Here is a 13,375-nt window from a genome sequence, read left to right as displayed (position 1 = left end):
TGGAAGGAAAGAGTGAGGCAATATATATAAATAAGATCTATAAAAGATCAATTACCACCTTGGCCAATTTTGTAAAAAAAATTATTTATAGAAGTATATTTTATCATGTGTGATACAATATATAATATATACGTGTCTGTGTGTCTATAAACGCAAGTGTGTGCATCCATATACATATATATGGAAGGTACATAATAGTTGTACATATGCACACGCATGTCGTGGTTTATTTACATAACTATTTGGTTTATGATCTTTTCATTAATATTTAATATAATTTCGAATCTCGATTTTTAAAAAGTTCAACTTCCATGTAAATTTACTTGTACACTTAATATTGTTATACTTTATCTTATGTACGTACAAAATATTTACTACAGTATATACAGAACTTTTTGACCATTTGGTCACTAAACAAATTTTCTTTTAAGTCTTTGTCTCTTTCTTCAATGTCGAAGTTTCTATGTTAGTTTGTTCAGTGTCTATATTCCTTTGGTGAATAGGTGTTAGGAACACTAGCTATTGGTCCCCAGCAGTCGTTGCAAGAGCACTAGTATCTCCACTACTACTTTCTACTATAAGCATTACAGTCTCTGCAGCACCTCTTACACATTCCACTTGATGACCTGCCCAATCTTTGCGTTGACAAAATGTAGAGCAATAAGGCGTTCGTCTACATAAGGAGCATTCCGCAAATGCTTCTCTGTTACAGTTGGCACACTGGAAATATGCAAATACTGTGAAGAAATAGTAACAGGTACATGAATAGAAAGTACTCGTTTATACTAATAATTATTCTTTACCTTTTTATTGTGAGTATCTGATGCTGGTTGTAGACCAACAGTTTCAATAACATCCCCTCTACCCCCTAATTGTGCCACTAACGCTTGCTCTCTTCTTTGTTGCCTATTTACTTCCTTAGCTTCATCTAAAGTACGCCTAAATTCATAAGCCAATTTCAACATTTTATTGGACATTTCGTCAAGCTTTTTAAATACATCATCGGTTTGTCCATTTTCAGTTTGATGTACATTTTGAACAACAGTATCTTGATCTTGCGACTGTTGTACAACTAAACCGTCCGTTGAAACAAACTGTGGCCATACTTCTTTATCAGGTACGACAACTTCACCATCACTTTCATCGTTGTTACTACCATCGCGTGAATTATCGCTTTTAAGTTTTCGGGACGGCGTTTCTCCATCAGATGTATCTCTGGCCCTCCTTCTACGTTTATATGGTGTAAATAGTCTAACAGGACCTGTCTGAAATACACAAACGTTATACTAGGCAAACCGACGCCGTGAATTTTTAAATAACATGGTGTACTAACTGCACTATCGTCATCGCAACATGCTGCGCAAGTGCAAGAGGTAGCGTGTGGCTTTAAAATTTGCTCGTCGATCAACGTTTGTAAACTTCTACCACCGAATCGAATACTCCGTTTCCAGTCTTTACTGGATGCTCTCCCACAGAGAGCTTCAAATTCGCTTGGCGTGTACCAATTCTGTCCAAGCTTGATACACCTTCCTCTTCCACCAGATCCAAATCTACTTTTATGTAGATCTGCATTCGTATTTTTACATCTAACAGGTAATACTGCTAAATTAGCTGATTCAGCCCAGCTGCATATTGGTTGAGTATTAGTCGCAGAAACATGAATCTGTTCAGATTCTGCCTCTTCTGTACTGTTTTGAATTACTATATGTGTTGCTTTTAATTCACCGTTCCAACGTAAAGGATCTGTATCCTTGTCATGCCGTGGTTCACAGATAAATCCATTATCCACACATAGCATCTGCTTAAACTGGCCCGATCCAGGTAACTAAAACCAAAAGAAGGAATTAATAAATAGATGAAAACTTTCTATATATTTAAACATAGATTATTTAATTCATTTTAACATTACAGTTATTCCACATGTACACATATCTGCATTATTAAAATGAAACATAAAAATCAGATGAATATTTTAAAGACAAGCATAGCTACTGCTGAATACAAGGAGTTTTTATATACAGTGCATATAAATAAATCTTCTATTGCTACATTTATATTCGACAAATTTTACTGTTGTATCTTTAAATGCGATGCAGCTCCGGTAGAATTATCTTCACTGGTGAAAGAAAAAAAATATTGAACTTTTAAATATCAATGAAACAATTTTTGATTCACCAAAAGATATCTAATTGGGTGATGTTTACAGACATTTGTCTTAAAACTAACTGTTGGCACCTAGGAGCTTGTTGCAGCCAAAAGTATAGCTCTGAGTGATTGTAGTCCAAAAAGAAACAAATGTTCAGTGTTGCAATGTATGGACAAGCGCACTGTAAGCGCGTTAACACTGTGTACACAGGTATGCACGTAGTTACAATTTACATGTATACACGTACACTGATACTCCACCTTGTTTATCGGTGACTCTTAACAAAGAAACTTGACGGATTGTAAGAAAGTCTGTTCTATGCTGAACACGTAGAATTGTATCGAAAGGAGGTGAAGCTCAACGAGGAGTCCGTTGTTTCGGTGTACCTGCAATTGGTCTGATGTGATGACGTTGAAGGTCGTGCCGTTGGTCGAATTCGCTACACCGATGATAGAACCAACGGGTAAAGAAACCGGTACACCAACCCCAGGAACACCTGGAACACCCGGTACTGGAGTGACGCTCGCCGTCACGGCGACGGGATGCGCCTCGTGCTCGGTCGTTAGGGCAGACGCCTCCTCGGTCTCGCTCGTCAACGGTTCGGACATGTCCGGTAGCACGGCGACACTTTCCGATGTTTGACTCTCCTCCATTTCGGCTGTTCTCGCCTCTCGCACACACTATGGCGTCAGCGCACACTCAACACAGCGCCACGGTCCTTCGCTACCTGCGATTACTCGCGATCACACAAGTTCGAGTTTTACTCGACACGCGTCCAAGCTAACCACAATCGAATCGAAGTTGAAGGTGTCGCCAAACGGATCGGACATCAATATAATCATACCGTTATCATTTTCTTGCAGTTCGCTGGGAAATCGTCCTCGTTTCTCCTCGAATAGATATTACATGTATAAATCTATAATGTGAAGAGCCATCTTTATATATTTCGAGCGCCTCGTTCAAATTTTTCCCGTCGTATTTCGAAGATCTGCCCGATATGGTACCTGGTTCCGAAGTGTTTCTAGTAATCAAGCTTTACTTAATAATCTTTACGATGTAAATTGAATAAACTAAAGTGCGAATACTAGATCACATTCAGGTGACGCCCATTTGCGAAATTATAATCATCTTAACCTACTTTTAAATGTCAATTCGTACGATCGTTCATAGTAAATTATGCACGAAGCTTTTAGTCCAAATGGAAAGAGAGAATTGATTAATGCATTAATAATCTTCCTTTATCTAAATCGCAATACGCATTAGCATTTAATCAGCAATGTGTTCAAACGAAGAAGTAGAAGATTTAGCTAACCATGATACAGGAAGCATGGATGATATTTTGGAAAAGTTCGATGGAATTAAATCGGAACCATTAGGTAGAACCATTGTATACGTGTACAATAACTGCTGGTATTTGAAATTTATCAAATAACGTTCGTAAATCATAACCTTGCATATGCTTCATTATCAATTGTTGCATAGGTTTTCATATAAACTTTATCAGTCCGTTTTACAGTTAAAAGAAGGAATAAAATGTTACGAAAAATGTTAAAAAATCCAGAAATGCTTTATTAAAAAAATCGACGATATAGCTGTCGTTCCTATATTTGCTTCTCCAATGTCGATTGTCTTTATCGATGTGTTTATTTAACAATAAAATAATATTTGTAGTAATATTATTTATTGTACAATATACATTTAATTACGATTTTATTTAATTTTATTAAATAACTGCTGACTAATTAATTTATCATATATATCATATTTATTTGGTATTTCAAGTATTTTAATATTTTCAACTTTATCTTTTAGTTTCTTGTATAAAAATCAAGAGGTCTAAGGTCACGGTGATCTTAGAGACCAAGAGACTGTTACTCTTTGTCCGATCTATTTTGAAGAATAGTTGTATATAAAACTTGAACATAGAGCATTAACGTATCTTTTGTGTCTTCTTTATAAGTTTTTAATGAAGCATTTATGAAGTTTTTATTGTATGAATTCATAATATATTGACAATGTTTATAGAAAGCTGTAGGACACGTGCAATATATTAAATGTTTTTTTAGGCAGTTGCTTGAATCAAATTTCGTCGACGAAAACTGAATTTCGTCTAAACGCGACGAAAGAATTTTCAACGGTAGCTACTCAAACTCCTTTAACGTTGATTAGCCTTACTCTGATACAATCGTCATCGAATAAACACTTTATCGATTCGACAACATCGCCCATGCATTTTAATGAAGAATTCTGTGAAAATGTGAAGCCTTTTCCCTGCTCCCTTGTTAGAAATCAGGTACACTCCGTATCACTTTATTTTCAATGAAAAAATACATTAGGATGTATAGTTGTATTTAACGAGTAATTACAATTTGTCATTTATTTAAGGTGTCGATTACACTCGGCCATGAAACCGAGACACAAGGAACGTTATTGCATCCATTATTGACAGGTTCGCGATCTAGATCATCAAGAGATACTATTTTGCAAATATCGACCTCGTTCTCTTCAAACGCACTTGGGTTTAGAAACGAAGTTTTGACTGTAACTACTGATTACGATAGTCCAATATCTGATACACATAGTATGTTGATAGACACGATCGATCAAGATGGTATATCATAATTAATTGCTCTATGTCTTCGTAGCAAAACATATTTATAATTATAGTAAATTTATATTTTATTAAGCTAATCTAGACTTGCATCTGTCCGTACGGGATACATACGAGCGTTCGCATCTATTGGACTTCGCATTATCGAATGTTGAATCAATGAGTAACAATGTGTTCAGACCTAGAACAGACCAGCGACCATGGGACATCGTCAAGTTATTGCACAGCTGCTTAGGATGCATACTTGCCGTGAACAACGAAGTATGGAGTGTTTGCATAATATAATTGTATGGTTTTATTTGATAACGCAAGTTGTACGACATCGCGATTCGCGCGATAGCCAGATGCATGTCCGTATATGAGGGATGCACCACCTACTTACTCTACGATATACATGTCCCGTGCAACAATGCGTCGAAATTGGAGACCCTTTCGATCGACAAATCGATCTTCTTTCACTGCCCCGATGCCTCCTCCCAGTTATGCGCAAACTCAGGGCATTTCTCTTACATCTTACTCCACGAATGATCCCCTCAGAGTTTCACGTAACAAAGATACATTTTGAAAATAACATTTTATTCTGCAAAAGAGATGGTACGTTAAAAAATACTGATAATGATATACTTTACAGCAAACGCAACCAGAATATGGTTCTCGAGGCCCACGACTGCAATATGCCCTCGATGCACTACGATTATTGTTACAACTATAGAAGCTCGGCAATCTATAATTACCCATATTATTGCTATTGCATTGTTTTTCTGCGGGTATTGAAGTTTTATCTCGTAAAACAGTGATTATAAATTTCGACGGTTACTTTTAGCTCTCTTGTTTTCATTACAGTTCGAATGTTTTTCTTGCAGATGCTGGCCATGTTGCATGATACCGTATTGCATAAACACATGCAAAACTATCGATCATTATTGTCCTGTATGCCGTGCATACCTTGGAACTTACAGACCATGCTGACAGGCACTCAGAAAATAACATAGAAAGTTTACTTTCCCACTTACTAAGTTGTACATTTACATGTATGCGTACATACACGTACTGATCGAGTCATTTAGTGTTCTATATGAAACAAGAATAAGCGAATTTTTCAGCGTGCTGGTATCGCATCTAATAATAAAAATGACAGTAGAAGTTTCTAAGTAGCGTTTATTGTGATTTAATTACAGCTATTAATGCAAAAATGTTTTAATAGCTGTAAGTAATGGTCTCAACTGGGAGAGTAAACACAATGGACAAGTGTTGGAAATTTGTTGACCATTAAATTCCTCGGCTTTCTCTGATTTCGCTTGCAAACGGACGCTCAATTAAAGCAGATGATTTTGACGCTCCCTTAAATTTACCGTGAAATAATTAGACCGTATAAATACGTTCTTAGGTATATTGGCCTTTGAGCCTTTGTTTTCGTTAGTTGAGACGCGATTTTCGTCAGACGAGTAACGCTTTGTGATTAAAGAAAAACGAATAATGCGTAGGTACTATCTCATTACATTTTTATTATACTTTATCGCAATGTATGTTAATACGGATGCGTGGAACACTTTAAGAAGATTCCGACAAATTTGGCAAACAAAAGATAATCGTGCGAACGTGTCGTTGTCACCTGATCCGCTAAAAAGTAAATTACAATCTTTTAAATTCCAAAATAATGTAGCAAGTTATGCTGGCAGAGAGAAACGGCGTAAGTTCAATAGCTATTTTTCTCTAATATATTCTGCCAGTTGAAATAACATTGTCTTCTTTGTTGAATTTAGTTTTCCCATTATTAACCATAGTAAAATTTGACAATAACGTTTGCGTTGGACTAAATGGTGAAAATGGTACCTGCGTCGCGGTGTCGGAATGTTCGCAACGCGGTGGTGTATCAAGTGGTATTTGTGCAAATGGTTACGGAGTTTGCTGTATCGGTATGTTTTCTTTTTCTCTTCCTGTTTTTTAAAGCATATTTCAAGATGTTTTCATGTATTTTTCATTTACTATTAGTAACCGTATCCTGCGGCGAAACAACCAGCAACAACAATACTTACTTTGTTAACCCGAATTATCCATCGACTTTTGATGATACCACATCTTGTCAATTAACACTTGTTAAATCGCATCCAAGTGTATGTCAGTTTAGGTGAGCCACTACTTTTACCTTAATGCTTCACTCAATAAAGTATAGCTTCAAATACGGTGTCTTTTATAGATTAGATTTTACTCAGTTTAATATAAGAGGACCGGAAATGACCAACCACCAGTGCATCTATGATCAATTTATCGTTTCTGGTGGCAATCCAGTGTCTACTATATGTGGAAGTAATACTGGGAATCATAGTATGTATGGTTTTCTTGTCGCAAAACATTATGATTTAACATTTATAGGACGAACATTAAAAAGTTTTGATTCGCACAGTGTACGTTGATGCTGGACTCGGGCAAACGAATCCCGTCACATTAACGTTTGTTACAAGCGGTCATTCTTTTCCTCGATCTTGGAAAGTACGAGTTTCTCAAATCCGCTGTGATACTATGTACAGGGCCGAGGAAGGATGTTTGCAATATTTTACAGGCATATCCGGTGAAATAAAATCATTCAATTACGATTCTGTTACTGGATTACAGTTGTCAAATCAAGATTACAGCATTTGTATTCGAATGGAGAGGAACTTTTGTGGTATTCAGTATATGACATGTCCAGTTGATGATAGAGAAGGTATCGCGTAAATGGAAGCGAACGATAAAAAATCGATACATGGTCTTGTTAATAATGCATGGAGTTGTTAATAATTTATTTATGTTTCATAATAAGGTGAAGCGATGGTGCCAGGCAATGGAATGCCGGCTGCACAAATGATGCGCAGTAGTAATGCATTTACATTAACGGGAAATACACAATCAACGCAGATAGCATCGATGACAGGAGCAGCTTGTCAAAGCGACTGGCTAACAATCCCATGTGCGTCTAATCTGGGTAGATTACCGACCACCATGATGACTTGTGTCGATCGAATATGTGGAGGGACGTTCAACGCGGAAAACCAAAATCTGAATGCGTCTTCCATTATTAGTATGTATAATCGTACACAGGGTGATTCACTACTCGAATGATAAATTTTTACAGCTGTACTACACCTCAAATACATGAAATTTTTTGTTGCATTTGAGGTGCAATATCAGCTGTAAAAATTTGTTACACGAGTAGTGAATCACCCTATATAATACAAGTAGAGATTTTACCGTACTTCACTTTACTTTCTAATTGTTAGGTACCGTGAAACCGTTTAGATTAATTTTTCACACGGACAGTCTTGAAGCACCGAATGATGTCGGGAACAGAGGGTTTTGTCTGAATTATATACAACAACCTTGCACGACAAAGCTGAGATGATTTTTGCTACAGCTGTACAGTTAAGAAGGTAATTAGGAAAAGGAAGTAGTAATAATATTGACGTAACAGACAGAAATTCTGATCACTTATTCACACAGACTTAAATCTATAAAATGATTAACACATTGTCAGTATCAACAGTTTAATGTGAGAATTATTTCGTTCGCTTTTCGTTTCTATGTTTTCAAATCAAAGTTCCATTGATGGCAACGAAAAGAAATAATTGTCGCATTTGTATAAATACAATCACTATTTACAATTACTCGTGATCGAGACGTCCAAACGCATCATTTCACAATTCAACGAAACTACTTTGATAATATCGCCACATAATAATAACATAAAATAATACCACAAACAGAGATAAAAGCTTGTACGTAAAATAGAGGTAGATTTAGTTTCAATCTTTAGTAGATGTTTAACTTTAATTATATGTATCTGCTTGACGGCATTGAATATTTGATGCGTAATTATTATTAGAGATCATAATTAAATCATTCCTGTTCGCGGCAGACTTTCTAATACTGTAATGTATCGATCGATTGTCACTTTTATTCTCATTTTTATCACCACACTGTTTGGTCCATATTATTCGCATTATGTTTAGTTCTGTATTGTCATTTTTGAATGAAATTTATCTATCCCCTAAGCGTGTGCTATTCGCTGAACAGAGTTGCCAATCAAGTCTTATTACAGGCAACAATTTATACACACGTGTATAAATACATGTATTAGACGGTAGTGTGATGATAATGTGCGAAACGTTTTCTCATTACTCACAAAAAGAAGTTCTTATCAGTGAAAAGCTTATAGTTAATTAAAGAATTAGTCTATGGTGAAGCGTATGATTTATCGAATGTTCTACAACTCGGATACTCAAAACTGATATCAGGGAGAACCGCTACATCCATAAAAGTTACAACATTAATTTGATTCTAATAACTGTTACAGTTAGAATGTACAATAACAGCTTGAAGAACTTATATTTGGGATCGTTTCAATACCGGGTTAAAAACATGTTTAATTTCTTTCAGCAAGGAACGTTAGATGGATGTTTGAATGACGAGTCTTACTTATTATTTCCAGACAAAAGAGTGTATACGTGCTTGCGTTTGTGTATGTATCAAGATCTTAAGAGTCCTTCGCTACGCTCGCTTTCATGAAGTACGTTACCATATCGATAGGCAATGGGAATACAATCGTTGAATTTTTCTCTGCTGAGATAGTGTTTAGAGTCTGGAAGCGATAAAAACCGAGATAACGAGAATGATTGATAACTCGTGACAGAAGCAGCATGTTAGTAAATGAAATCGAAACGATAAGTTACGATCATTACGTACTTGTAAGTAGCGAAGCTGTAACGCGGCAGGCGAATCACCGATCACCTCCGACGCTTCTCTCAACGCACGGCTAGCCTTCTGTTCACCTTCCGCTGCGATTACCTGCGTATTAACAGAGTAGTGAACGTTGAATCTTCTTTAGTTTCTTTGCGAAAATTGTTATCAAGTTTATTAGGAAGATACGAACCTTAGCGCGAGCTTCGCGAGCAGCTTCAGCTTCTGCAGCCATCGCTCTTTGTAACTGGACCGGTAATCGTACATCCTTTCTGTGGTCGAAATTGATCAAATTTATATGTATGTAAACATAAAACGATGACATCGCGTCGAGCGCTTCACTTACATTTCGACTCGTTCCACTTTGATTCCCCATGTATCGGTAGCTTCGTCCAAAGACGCCTAACATTCAGTTTTATTTTACATCCACGTGTAGGAAACATTTATATCCGTACGTGTAGCTCGATTTCGGAAGTGATGCCAGTTTAAATACCTGCATATTCCCGGATATTGTTTCGCGTTCGCTGAGGATCTCGTGCAGCGGTCTGGTTCCCATTGTATTCCGTAGTGTCGTTTGGGCCAATAACTTTGTACTGTGGTGAGCGTTCTCTACGTTCGTGATCGAAATTGTCGCGTTGTTCACGCGATAGTACACAACCGCGTCCACTGATACCGTCACGCTGTCTTTCGTTAACACCTAGTTTTAAACAAAATTGTCTCATGAGTTCTTCTATCTAACCGAACGCATCAAGGTTGTATCGATTTACCTCTTGAGGCGGTACGTCATACGTGCGTGTACGTAGATCGACTCGAGCATAAGTATCCACGCAGGGTAAAATGAAAAAGATGCCTACAAACGATAAACAGCATGCTCAATGAATACTTAATATCGATGAATATCTAAATGTGATCTAATTGTATTTTTACCGGGTCCTTTAGCGCCACCGGGAAGAAGTCGTCCTAAACGAAATATCACAGCTCTCTCGTACTCTTGTACTACCTAAACAATTTCAATAGTTTTTAACAATTTTTCTACTTCATTTTATCTTTCATTCACTAGTTATTAGGTAGAATTAGTCTTTCGTAAAAGATGTTTACTTCAAAAGACAAAGTAGCGAGAAAGAATGTTATTGGAAATCTAGTAAATGCGCCTGCATGTCTGTTACCGTTAGTACACGTGTACTGGAAACATTTTTATAGCCACATATATTTTTATAAGTTTTGCTTTGGTTTTTAAATATTATATCTTTTGAAGTTTCTCTAATAAGTGGTTTAACACTACGTATAGCGAAAATTACGCGATAGAATATGCGATATTGATTGAACTAATGTTTTTCAGACAGCGAGTGGAGAGTGAATGAGAGTATGATCGTCCATCTAATTATAAGGCAACCATGAAAAGAGGGTTAATGGCTGGTGAATGGAAATCGTGCGATGCTCGGAACGAGTGTATGGGGTGCAAGAATAGACTATAGTAAAAAGGTAATCGAGGTATTTTTAGATACAACCAAGAACGGGGAGAACGCTGTAGATACTTGGTATATTCGTCCTGTTTGTTCGCCGTATTAAAGCAACAGAACCAATTTGGAACTGGGTTAGAAGAGAAACGGAATCGTCTTAGAAAGAATTGTTTGTACGTCGAACTGTGCTGAGACTCACCTTGAAGCAGATGATGAAGGAAAAAGGCATTGTTAGTATTACGATAAGCCAGGATAGCACCACGAGAATATACTTGCAGGTGGTATTTTCTGCTTGCATGCTTTCTTCTCCTAAAACATAGCGAGAAACGATCCATCGAAATCAATTTTCTTCATTACACCTTATGAGATGTAAATAGTTATTTGCTATCTTGAATCATTTTTAAATATATCTAATGTTGAATTCCAGATTCAATGAACTAACCTATTTATGCATCATTAATCATAGATGGAAGAACTAAGTAATACACGGAGGAAGTATAAACTTATCATAGGGATATTAACATTGATCTTTACGATTGAATTTTTTCCATTGATTCTATGAATACCTTTGGTATACTCGCACGCAAATCGATATATACATATTATGTGTACAACCTACATTCAGAAAATTCTGAACCCATGCAAATGAAAGGCAATAACAAAGAGCCATATAATGTAGCAATAAGTTTTGGAATATACAATAATTTCTGAAATGATGTGCGCAATAAGCGAGATACATGTATACGAATAAGGTTTATCTTGAGTAATGTGTTGCTTTCTGACAGTTAAATCGAAATTAAAACCATTTATTACACAGAGGCATGTAGATAATTTGTTGATGCTACGGGATTGACGTGAAAGGAAATCGATGCAAGGTATATTAATTATGACACAATTTACAATACAAAAAATTACACAAAATATTCCTAGTATTTCTGTCAATTCGTAGTGTTTGCTTACCGATCCTCATCTCGCAGCGATTATTGTGCGTAATCCTATCAGTCGAACACGAGGATCACAATCCCTTCTAATTCACAAAGTGTCGATGAACTCTGAGCAAATGAGAGACGGGCTGGTAGTCTGTTTCATTATAAGGGAAGTAAAACGAGATAGGACAAATGTCGAGTTTGGACTTGTTATTCGCATCACTCTGAGTAGTTTCCTAGCCAGTCTGTACTACTTGATCACCCACCCATAGGAATACCCTCTCGTCTCCCTTTCTCGCATATGTATCCTCGCTGTTCCTCTTGTGCAGTCTGTCACCGACTGCTCTCATTCTCCTTTTAGTCAAAGCGGCATGCGCAAAATGCGCGGACCCTCCCTTTCCTCGATTCAACAAACATTTTCCCATTCTTTCTCTCTCATCGCCCACTCCTGTACATTTTCTTTCCTTTGACGATCTTTAGCTTTTGGCATCAATTTACCGGGGCAGCAATTAACAATCCGTAACGGTCGCGTGGCAAGGTATGATGAAGGCATTGATTGTTTACATTTTTTGATCATGTGCCAGTACATTACGTGCATATTTGTTATCGGCTACGTGCAATACAGCTCCCATTCGTTCCCGAGATATTTCTATCGATTTATTCTTAGAAACTCGTAACACGTGCTTACAGTTATGCACAACGGAATACTCGATGCACAAGGTTAATACTAGTATATTGCTATGTAGGTTGACTATACGAAGCAGACAGTCAATTGCCTGTTTTGCGAAGAAGAATCGCCCGATCCGAAGAGTCCATTTCTTTGCAATTAATTGTACACTCGACGACAATGACGAGTTCTTTATATTTAGAAGGCTAATTTAGGGTGCAAATTGTTGCAGAGCAGTGGGCGACCTTTTACGTTTCTGTTAAAGAGATACGTAATACGTTTCTTGCTGAGTGTAAGGAGATTTGACCTTCTTTACACTTAATTAATACTTCATGTTGCGTAGCCCAACACCGTACATATTACGTGTAGACATATAGGTGCCTTCGATCTTGCCGAATTTGATAAAGCAAGTACACGTAAGCCAGAAATATTCGAGCGATGAACAGAAAAAGCGATAGTTATTTTAACTTACCGCCAATGATACGATTTTGTATATCATCTGGCCGCGTGTTGATCTGTATCGTCGATCCGTTCCCATTGCTTAAAGTTGCCATAGGGATGGACATGGGATTCACACGGGAATCGTGTCTCGCCACCTAAATTGAAAAGCGAATAGCGTCTAAAATCTAGAAATGAAACTTAACAAAGTTGACTGATAATCATGACGCAGAACTAAACTGATCAAGCATATGTTTCACGTTTGAATGTGTTCGGGACAAAGCGCGAATTACCTTAACAAGAATATGTAACATTCGCTGTTTATTTTTTTTTTTTTTTTTTTCTTAATAAGCTCCGGGATTAATCGATTGAGATAAACGACTGTTGTCTTAAAGCAAATTTACTAAAGTAAGA

At 36.9% G+C, this 13,375-nt stretch overlaps 4 protein-coding genes across 12 annotated transcripts; 2 read left to right on the top strand and 2 right to left on the bottom strand.

Annotated features, from left to right (window-relative positions):
- Positions 1 to 67: 67 nt before the first annotated feature.
- Deaf1 (deformed epidermal autoregulatory factor 1) lies at positions 68 to 3,037 on the bottom strand. Of its 2 annotated transcripts, none has more exons than XM_076900467.1 (4): positions 2,533 to 3,037; positions 1,334 to 1,825; positions 804 to 1,265; positions 68 to 737 (listed from the first exon to the last, which is right to left on the bottom strand). In XM_076900467.1, the coding sequence occupies exons 1-4, from the start codon at positions 2,797 to 2,799 to the stop codon at positions 606 to 608; spliced, it is 1,353 nt and encodes a 450-aa protein (XP_076756582.1). In that variant the 5' UTR covers positions 2,800 to 3,037; the 3' UTR covers positions 68 to 605. The 2 variants fall into 2 exon arrangements, with proteins under 2 accessions (XP_076756582.1, XP_076756581.1); XM_076900466.1 differs by having other exon boundaries at positions 68 to 720; positions 2,533 to 3,033.
- A 379-nt stretch (positions 3,038 to 3,416) lies between these two features.
- On the top strand, positions 3,417 to 5,946 carry LOC143426812 (uncharacterized). 8 transcript variants are annotated; one of them, XM_076900472.1, is made up of 7 exons: positions 3,417 to 3,522; positions 4,213 to 4,403; positions 4,532 to 4,757; positions 4,834 to 5,018; positions 5,098 to 5,302; positions 5,389 to 5,524; positions 5,621 to 5,946. In XM_076900472.1, the coding sequence occupies exons 1-7, from the start codon at positions 3,423 to 3,425 to the stop codon at positions 5,724 to 5,726; spliced, it is 1,149 nt and encodes a 382-aa protein (XP_076756587.1). In that variant the 5' UTR covers positions 3,417 to 3,422; the 3' UTR covers positions 5,727 to 5,946. The 8 variants fall into 8 exon arrangements, 6 of the variants coding, with proteins under 6 accessions (XP_076756587.1, XP_076756586.1, XP_076756585.1 ...); XM_076900471.1 differs by having other exon boundaries at positions 4,213 to 4,427; XM_076900470.1 differs by having other exon boundaries at positions 4,213 to 4,439; positions 4,843 to 5,018.
- A 33-nt stretch (positions 5,947 to 5,979) lies between these two features.
- LOC143427391 (uncharacterized) lies at positions 5,980 to 8,136 on the top strand. The gene is made up of 7 exons (XM_076901482.1): positions 5,980 to 6,447; positions 6,521 to 6,673; positions 6,750 to 6,885; positions 6,931 to 7,082; positions 7,162 to 7,461; positions 7,558 to 7,815; positions 8,015 to 8,136. The coding sequence occupies exons 1-7, from the start codon at positions 6,234 to 6,236 to the stop codon at positions 8,134 to 8,136; spliced, it is 1,335 nt and encodes a 444-aa protein (XP_076757597.1). The 5' UTR covers positions 5,980 to 6,233.
- Positions 8,137 to 8,842: 706 nt separating this feature from the next.
- Positions 8,843 to 13,290, bottom strand: LOC143426949 (band 7 protein AGAP004871). The gene is made up of 10 exons (XM_076900702.1): positions 13,255 to 13,290; positions 12,996 to 13,119; positions 11,130 to 11,239; positions 10,398 to 10,470; positions 10,238 to 10,320; positions 9,964 to 10,167; positions 9,817 to 9,872; positions 9,664 to 9,742; positions 9,477 to 9,578; positions 8,843 to 9,372 (listed from the first exon to the last, which is right to left on the bottom strand). Exons 1-10 carry the CDS (start codon positions 13,273 to 13,275, stop codon positions 9,268 to 9,270), a joined length of 957 nt encoding a protein of 318 aa, XP_076756817.1. The 5' UTR covers positions 13,276 to 13,290; the 3' UTR covers positions 8,843 to 9,267.
- Positions 13,291 to 13,375: the final 85 nt, after the last annotated feature.

This window comes from Xylocopa sonorina, chromosome 9, assembly GCF_050948175.1.
Source record: "Xylocopa sonorina isolate GNS202 chromosome 9, iyXylSono1_principal, whole genome shotgun sequence".
NCBI lineage: Eukaryota > Metazoa > Arthropoda > Insecta > Hymenoptera > Apidae > Xylocopa > Xylocopa sonorina.
Note: the sequence above shows the minus strand (reverse complement) of the source record. Positions and strands in the feature narration are given on the sequence as shown.

Coding starts and splice junctions, on each gene's coding strand:
- Deaf1 (XM_076900466.1), bottom strand. CDS start 2,799: ATGGAGGAGAGTCAAACATCGGAAAGTGTCGCCGTGCTACCGGACATG. Junction 1,826..2,532: donor TCACATCAGACCAATTGCAG/GTACACCGAAAC, acceptor TTTTGGTTTTAG/TTACCTGGATCGGGCCAGTT. Junction 721..803: donor CAGATACTCACAATAAAAAG/GTAAAGAATAAT, acceptor GCATATTTCCAG/TGTGCCAACTGTAACAGAGA.
- LOC143426949 (XM_076900702.1), bottom strand. CDS start 13,275: ATGTTACATATTCTTGTTAAG. Junction 10,471..11,129: donor CCTTCATCATCTGCTTCAAG/GTGAGTCTCAGC, acceptor GAAATTGTTTAG/GTAGTACAAGAGTACGAGAG. Junction 9,743..9,816: donor AAAGTGGAACGAGTCGAAAT/GTAAGTGAAGCG, acceptor TTTCGACCACAG/AAAGGATGTACGATTACCGG.
- LOC143427391 (XM_076901482.1), top strand. CDS start 6,234: ATGCGTAGGTACTATCTCATTACATTTTTATTATACTTTATCGCAATG. Junction 6,886..6,930: donor CCAAGTGTATGTCAGTTTAG/GTGAGCCACTAC, acceptor AATAAAGTATAG/CTTCAAATACGGTGTCTTTT. Junction 7,816..8,014: donor GAATGCGTCTTCCATTATTA/GTATGTATAATC, acceptor TCTAATTGTTAG/GTACCGTGAAACCGTTTAGA.
- LOC143426812 (XM_076900469.1), top strand. CDS start 3,423: ATGTGTTCAAACGAAGAAGTAGAAGATTTAGCTAACCATGATACAGGA. Junction 4,440..4,531: donor GCTCCCTTGTTAGAAATCAG/GTACACTCCGTA, acceptor CATTTATTTAAG/GTGTCGATTACACTCGGCCA. Junction 5,019..5,097: donor TACTTGCCGTGAACAACGAA/GTATGGAGTGTT, acceptor TTCGCGCGATAG/CCAGATGCATGTCCGTATAT.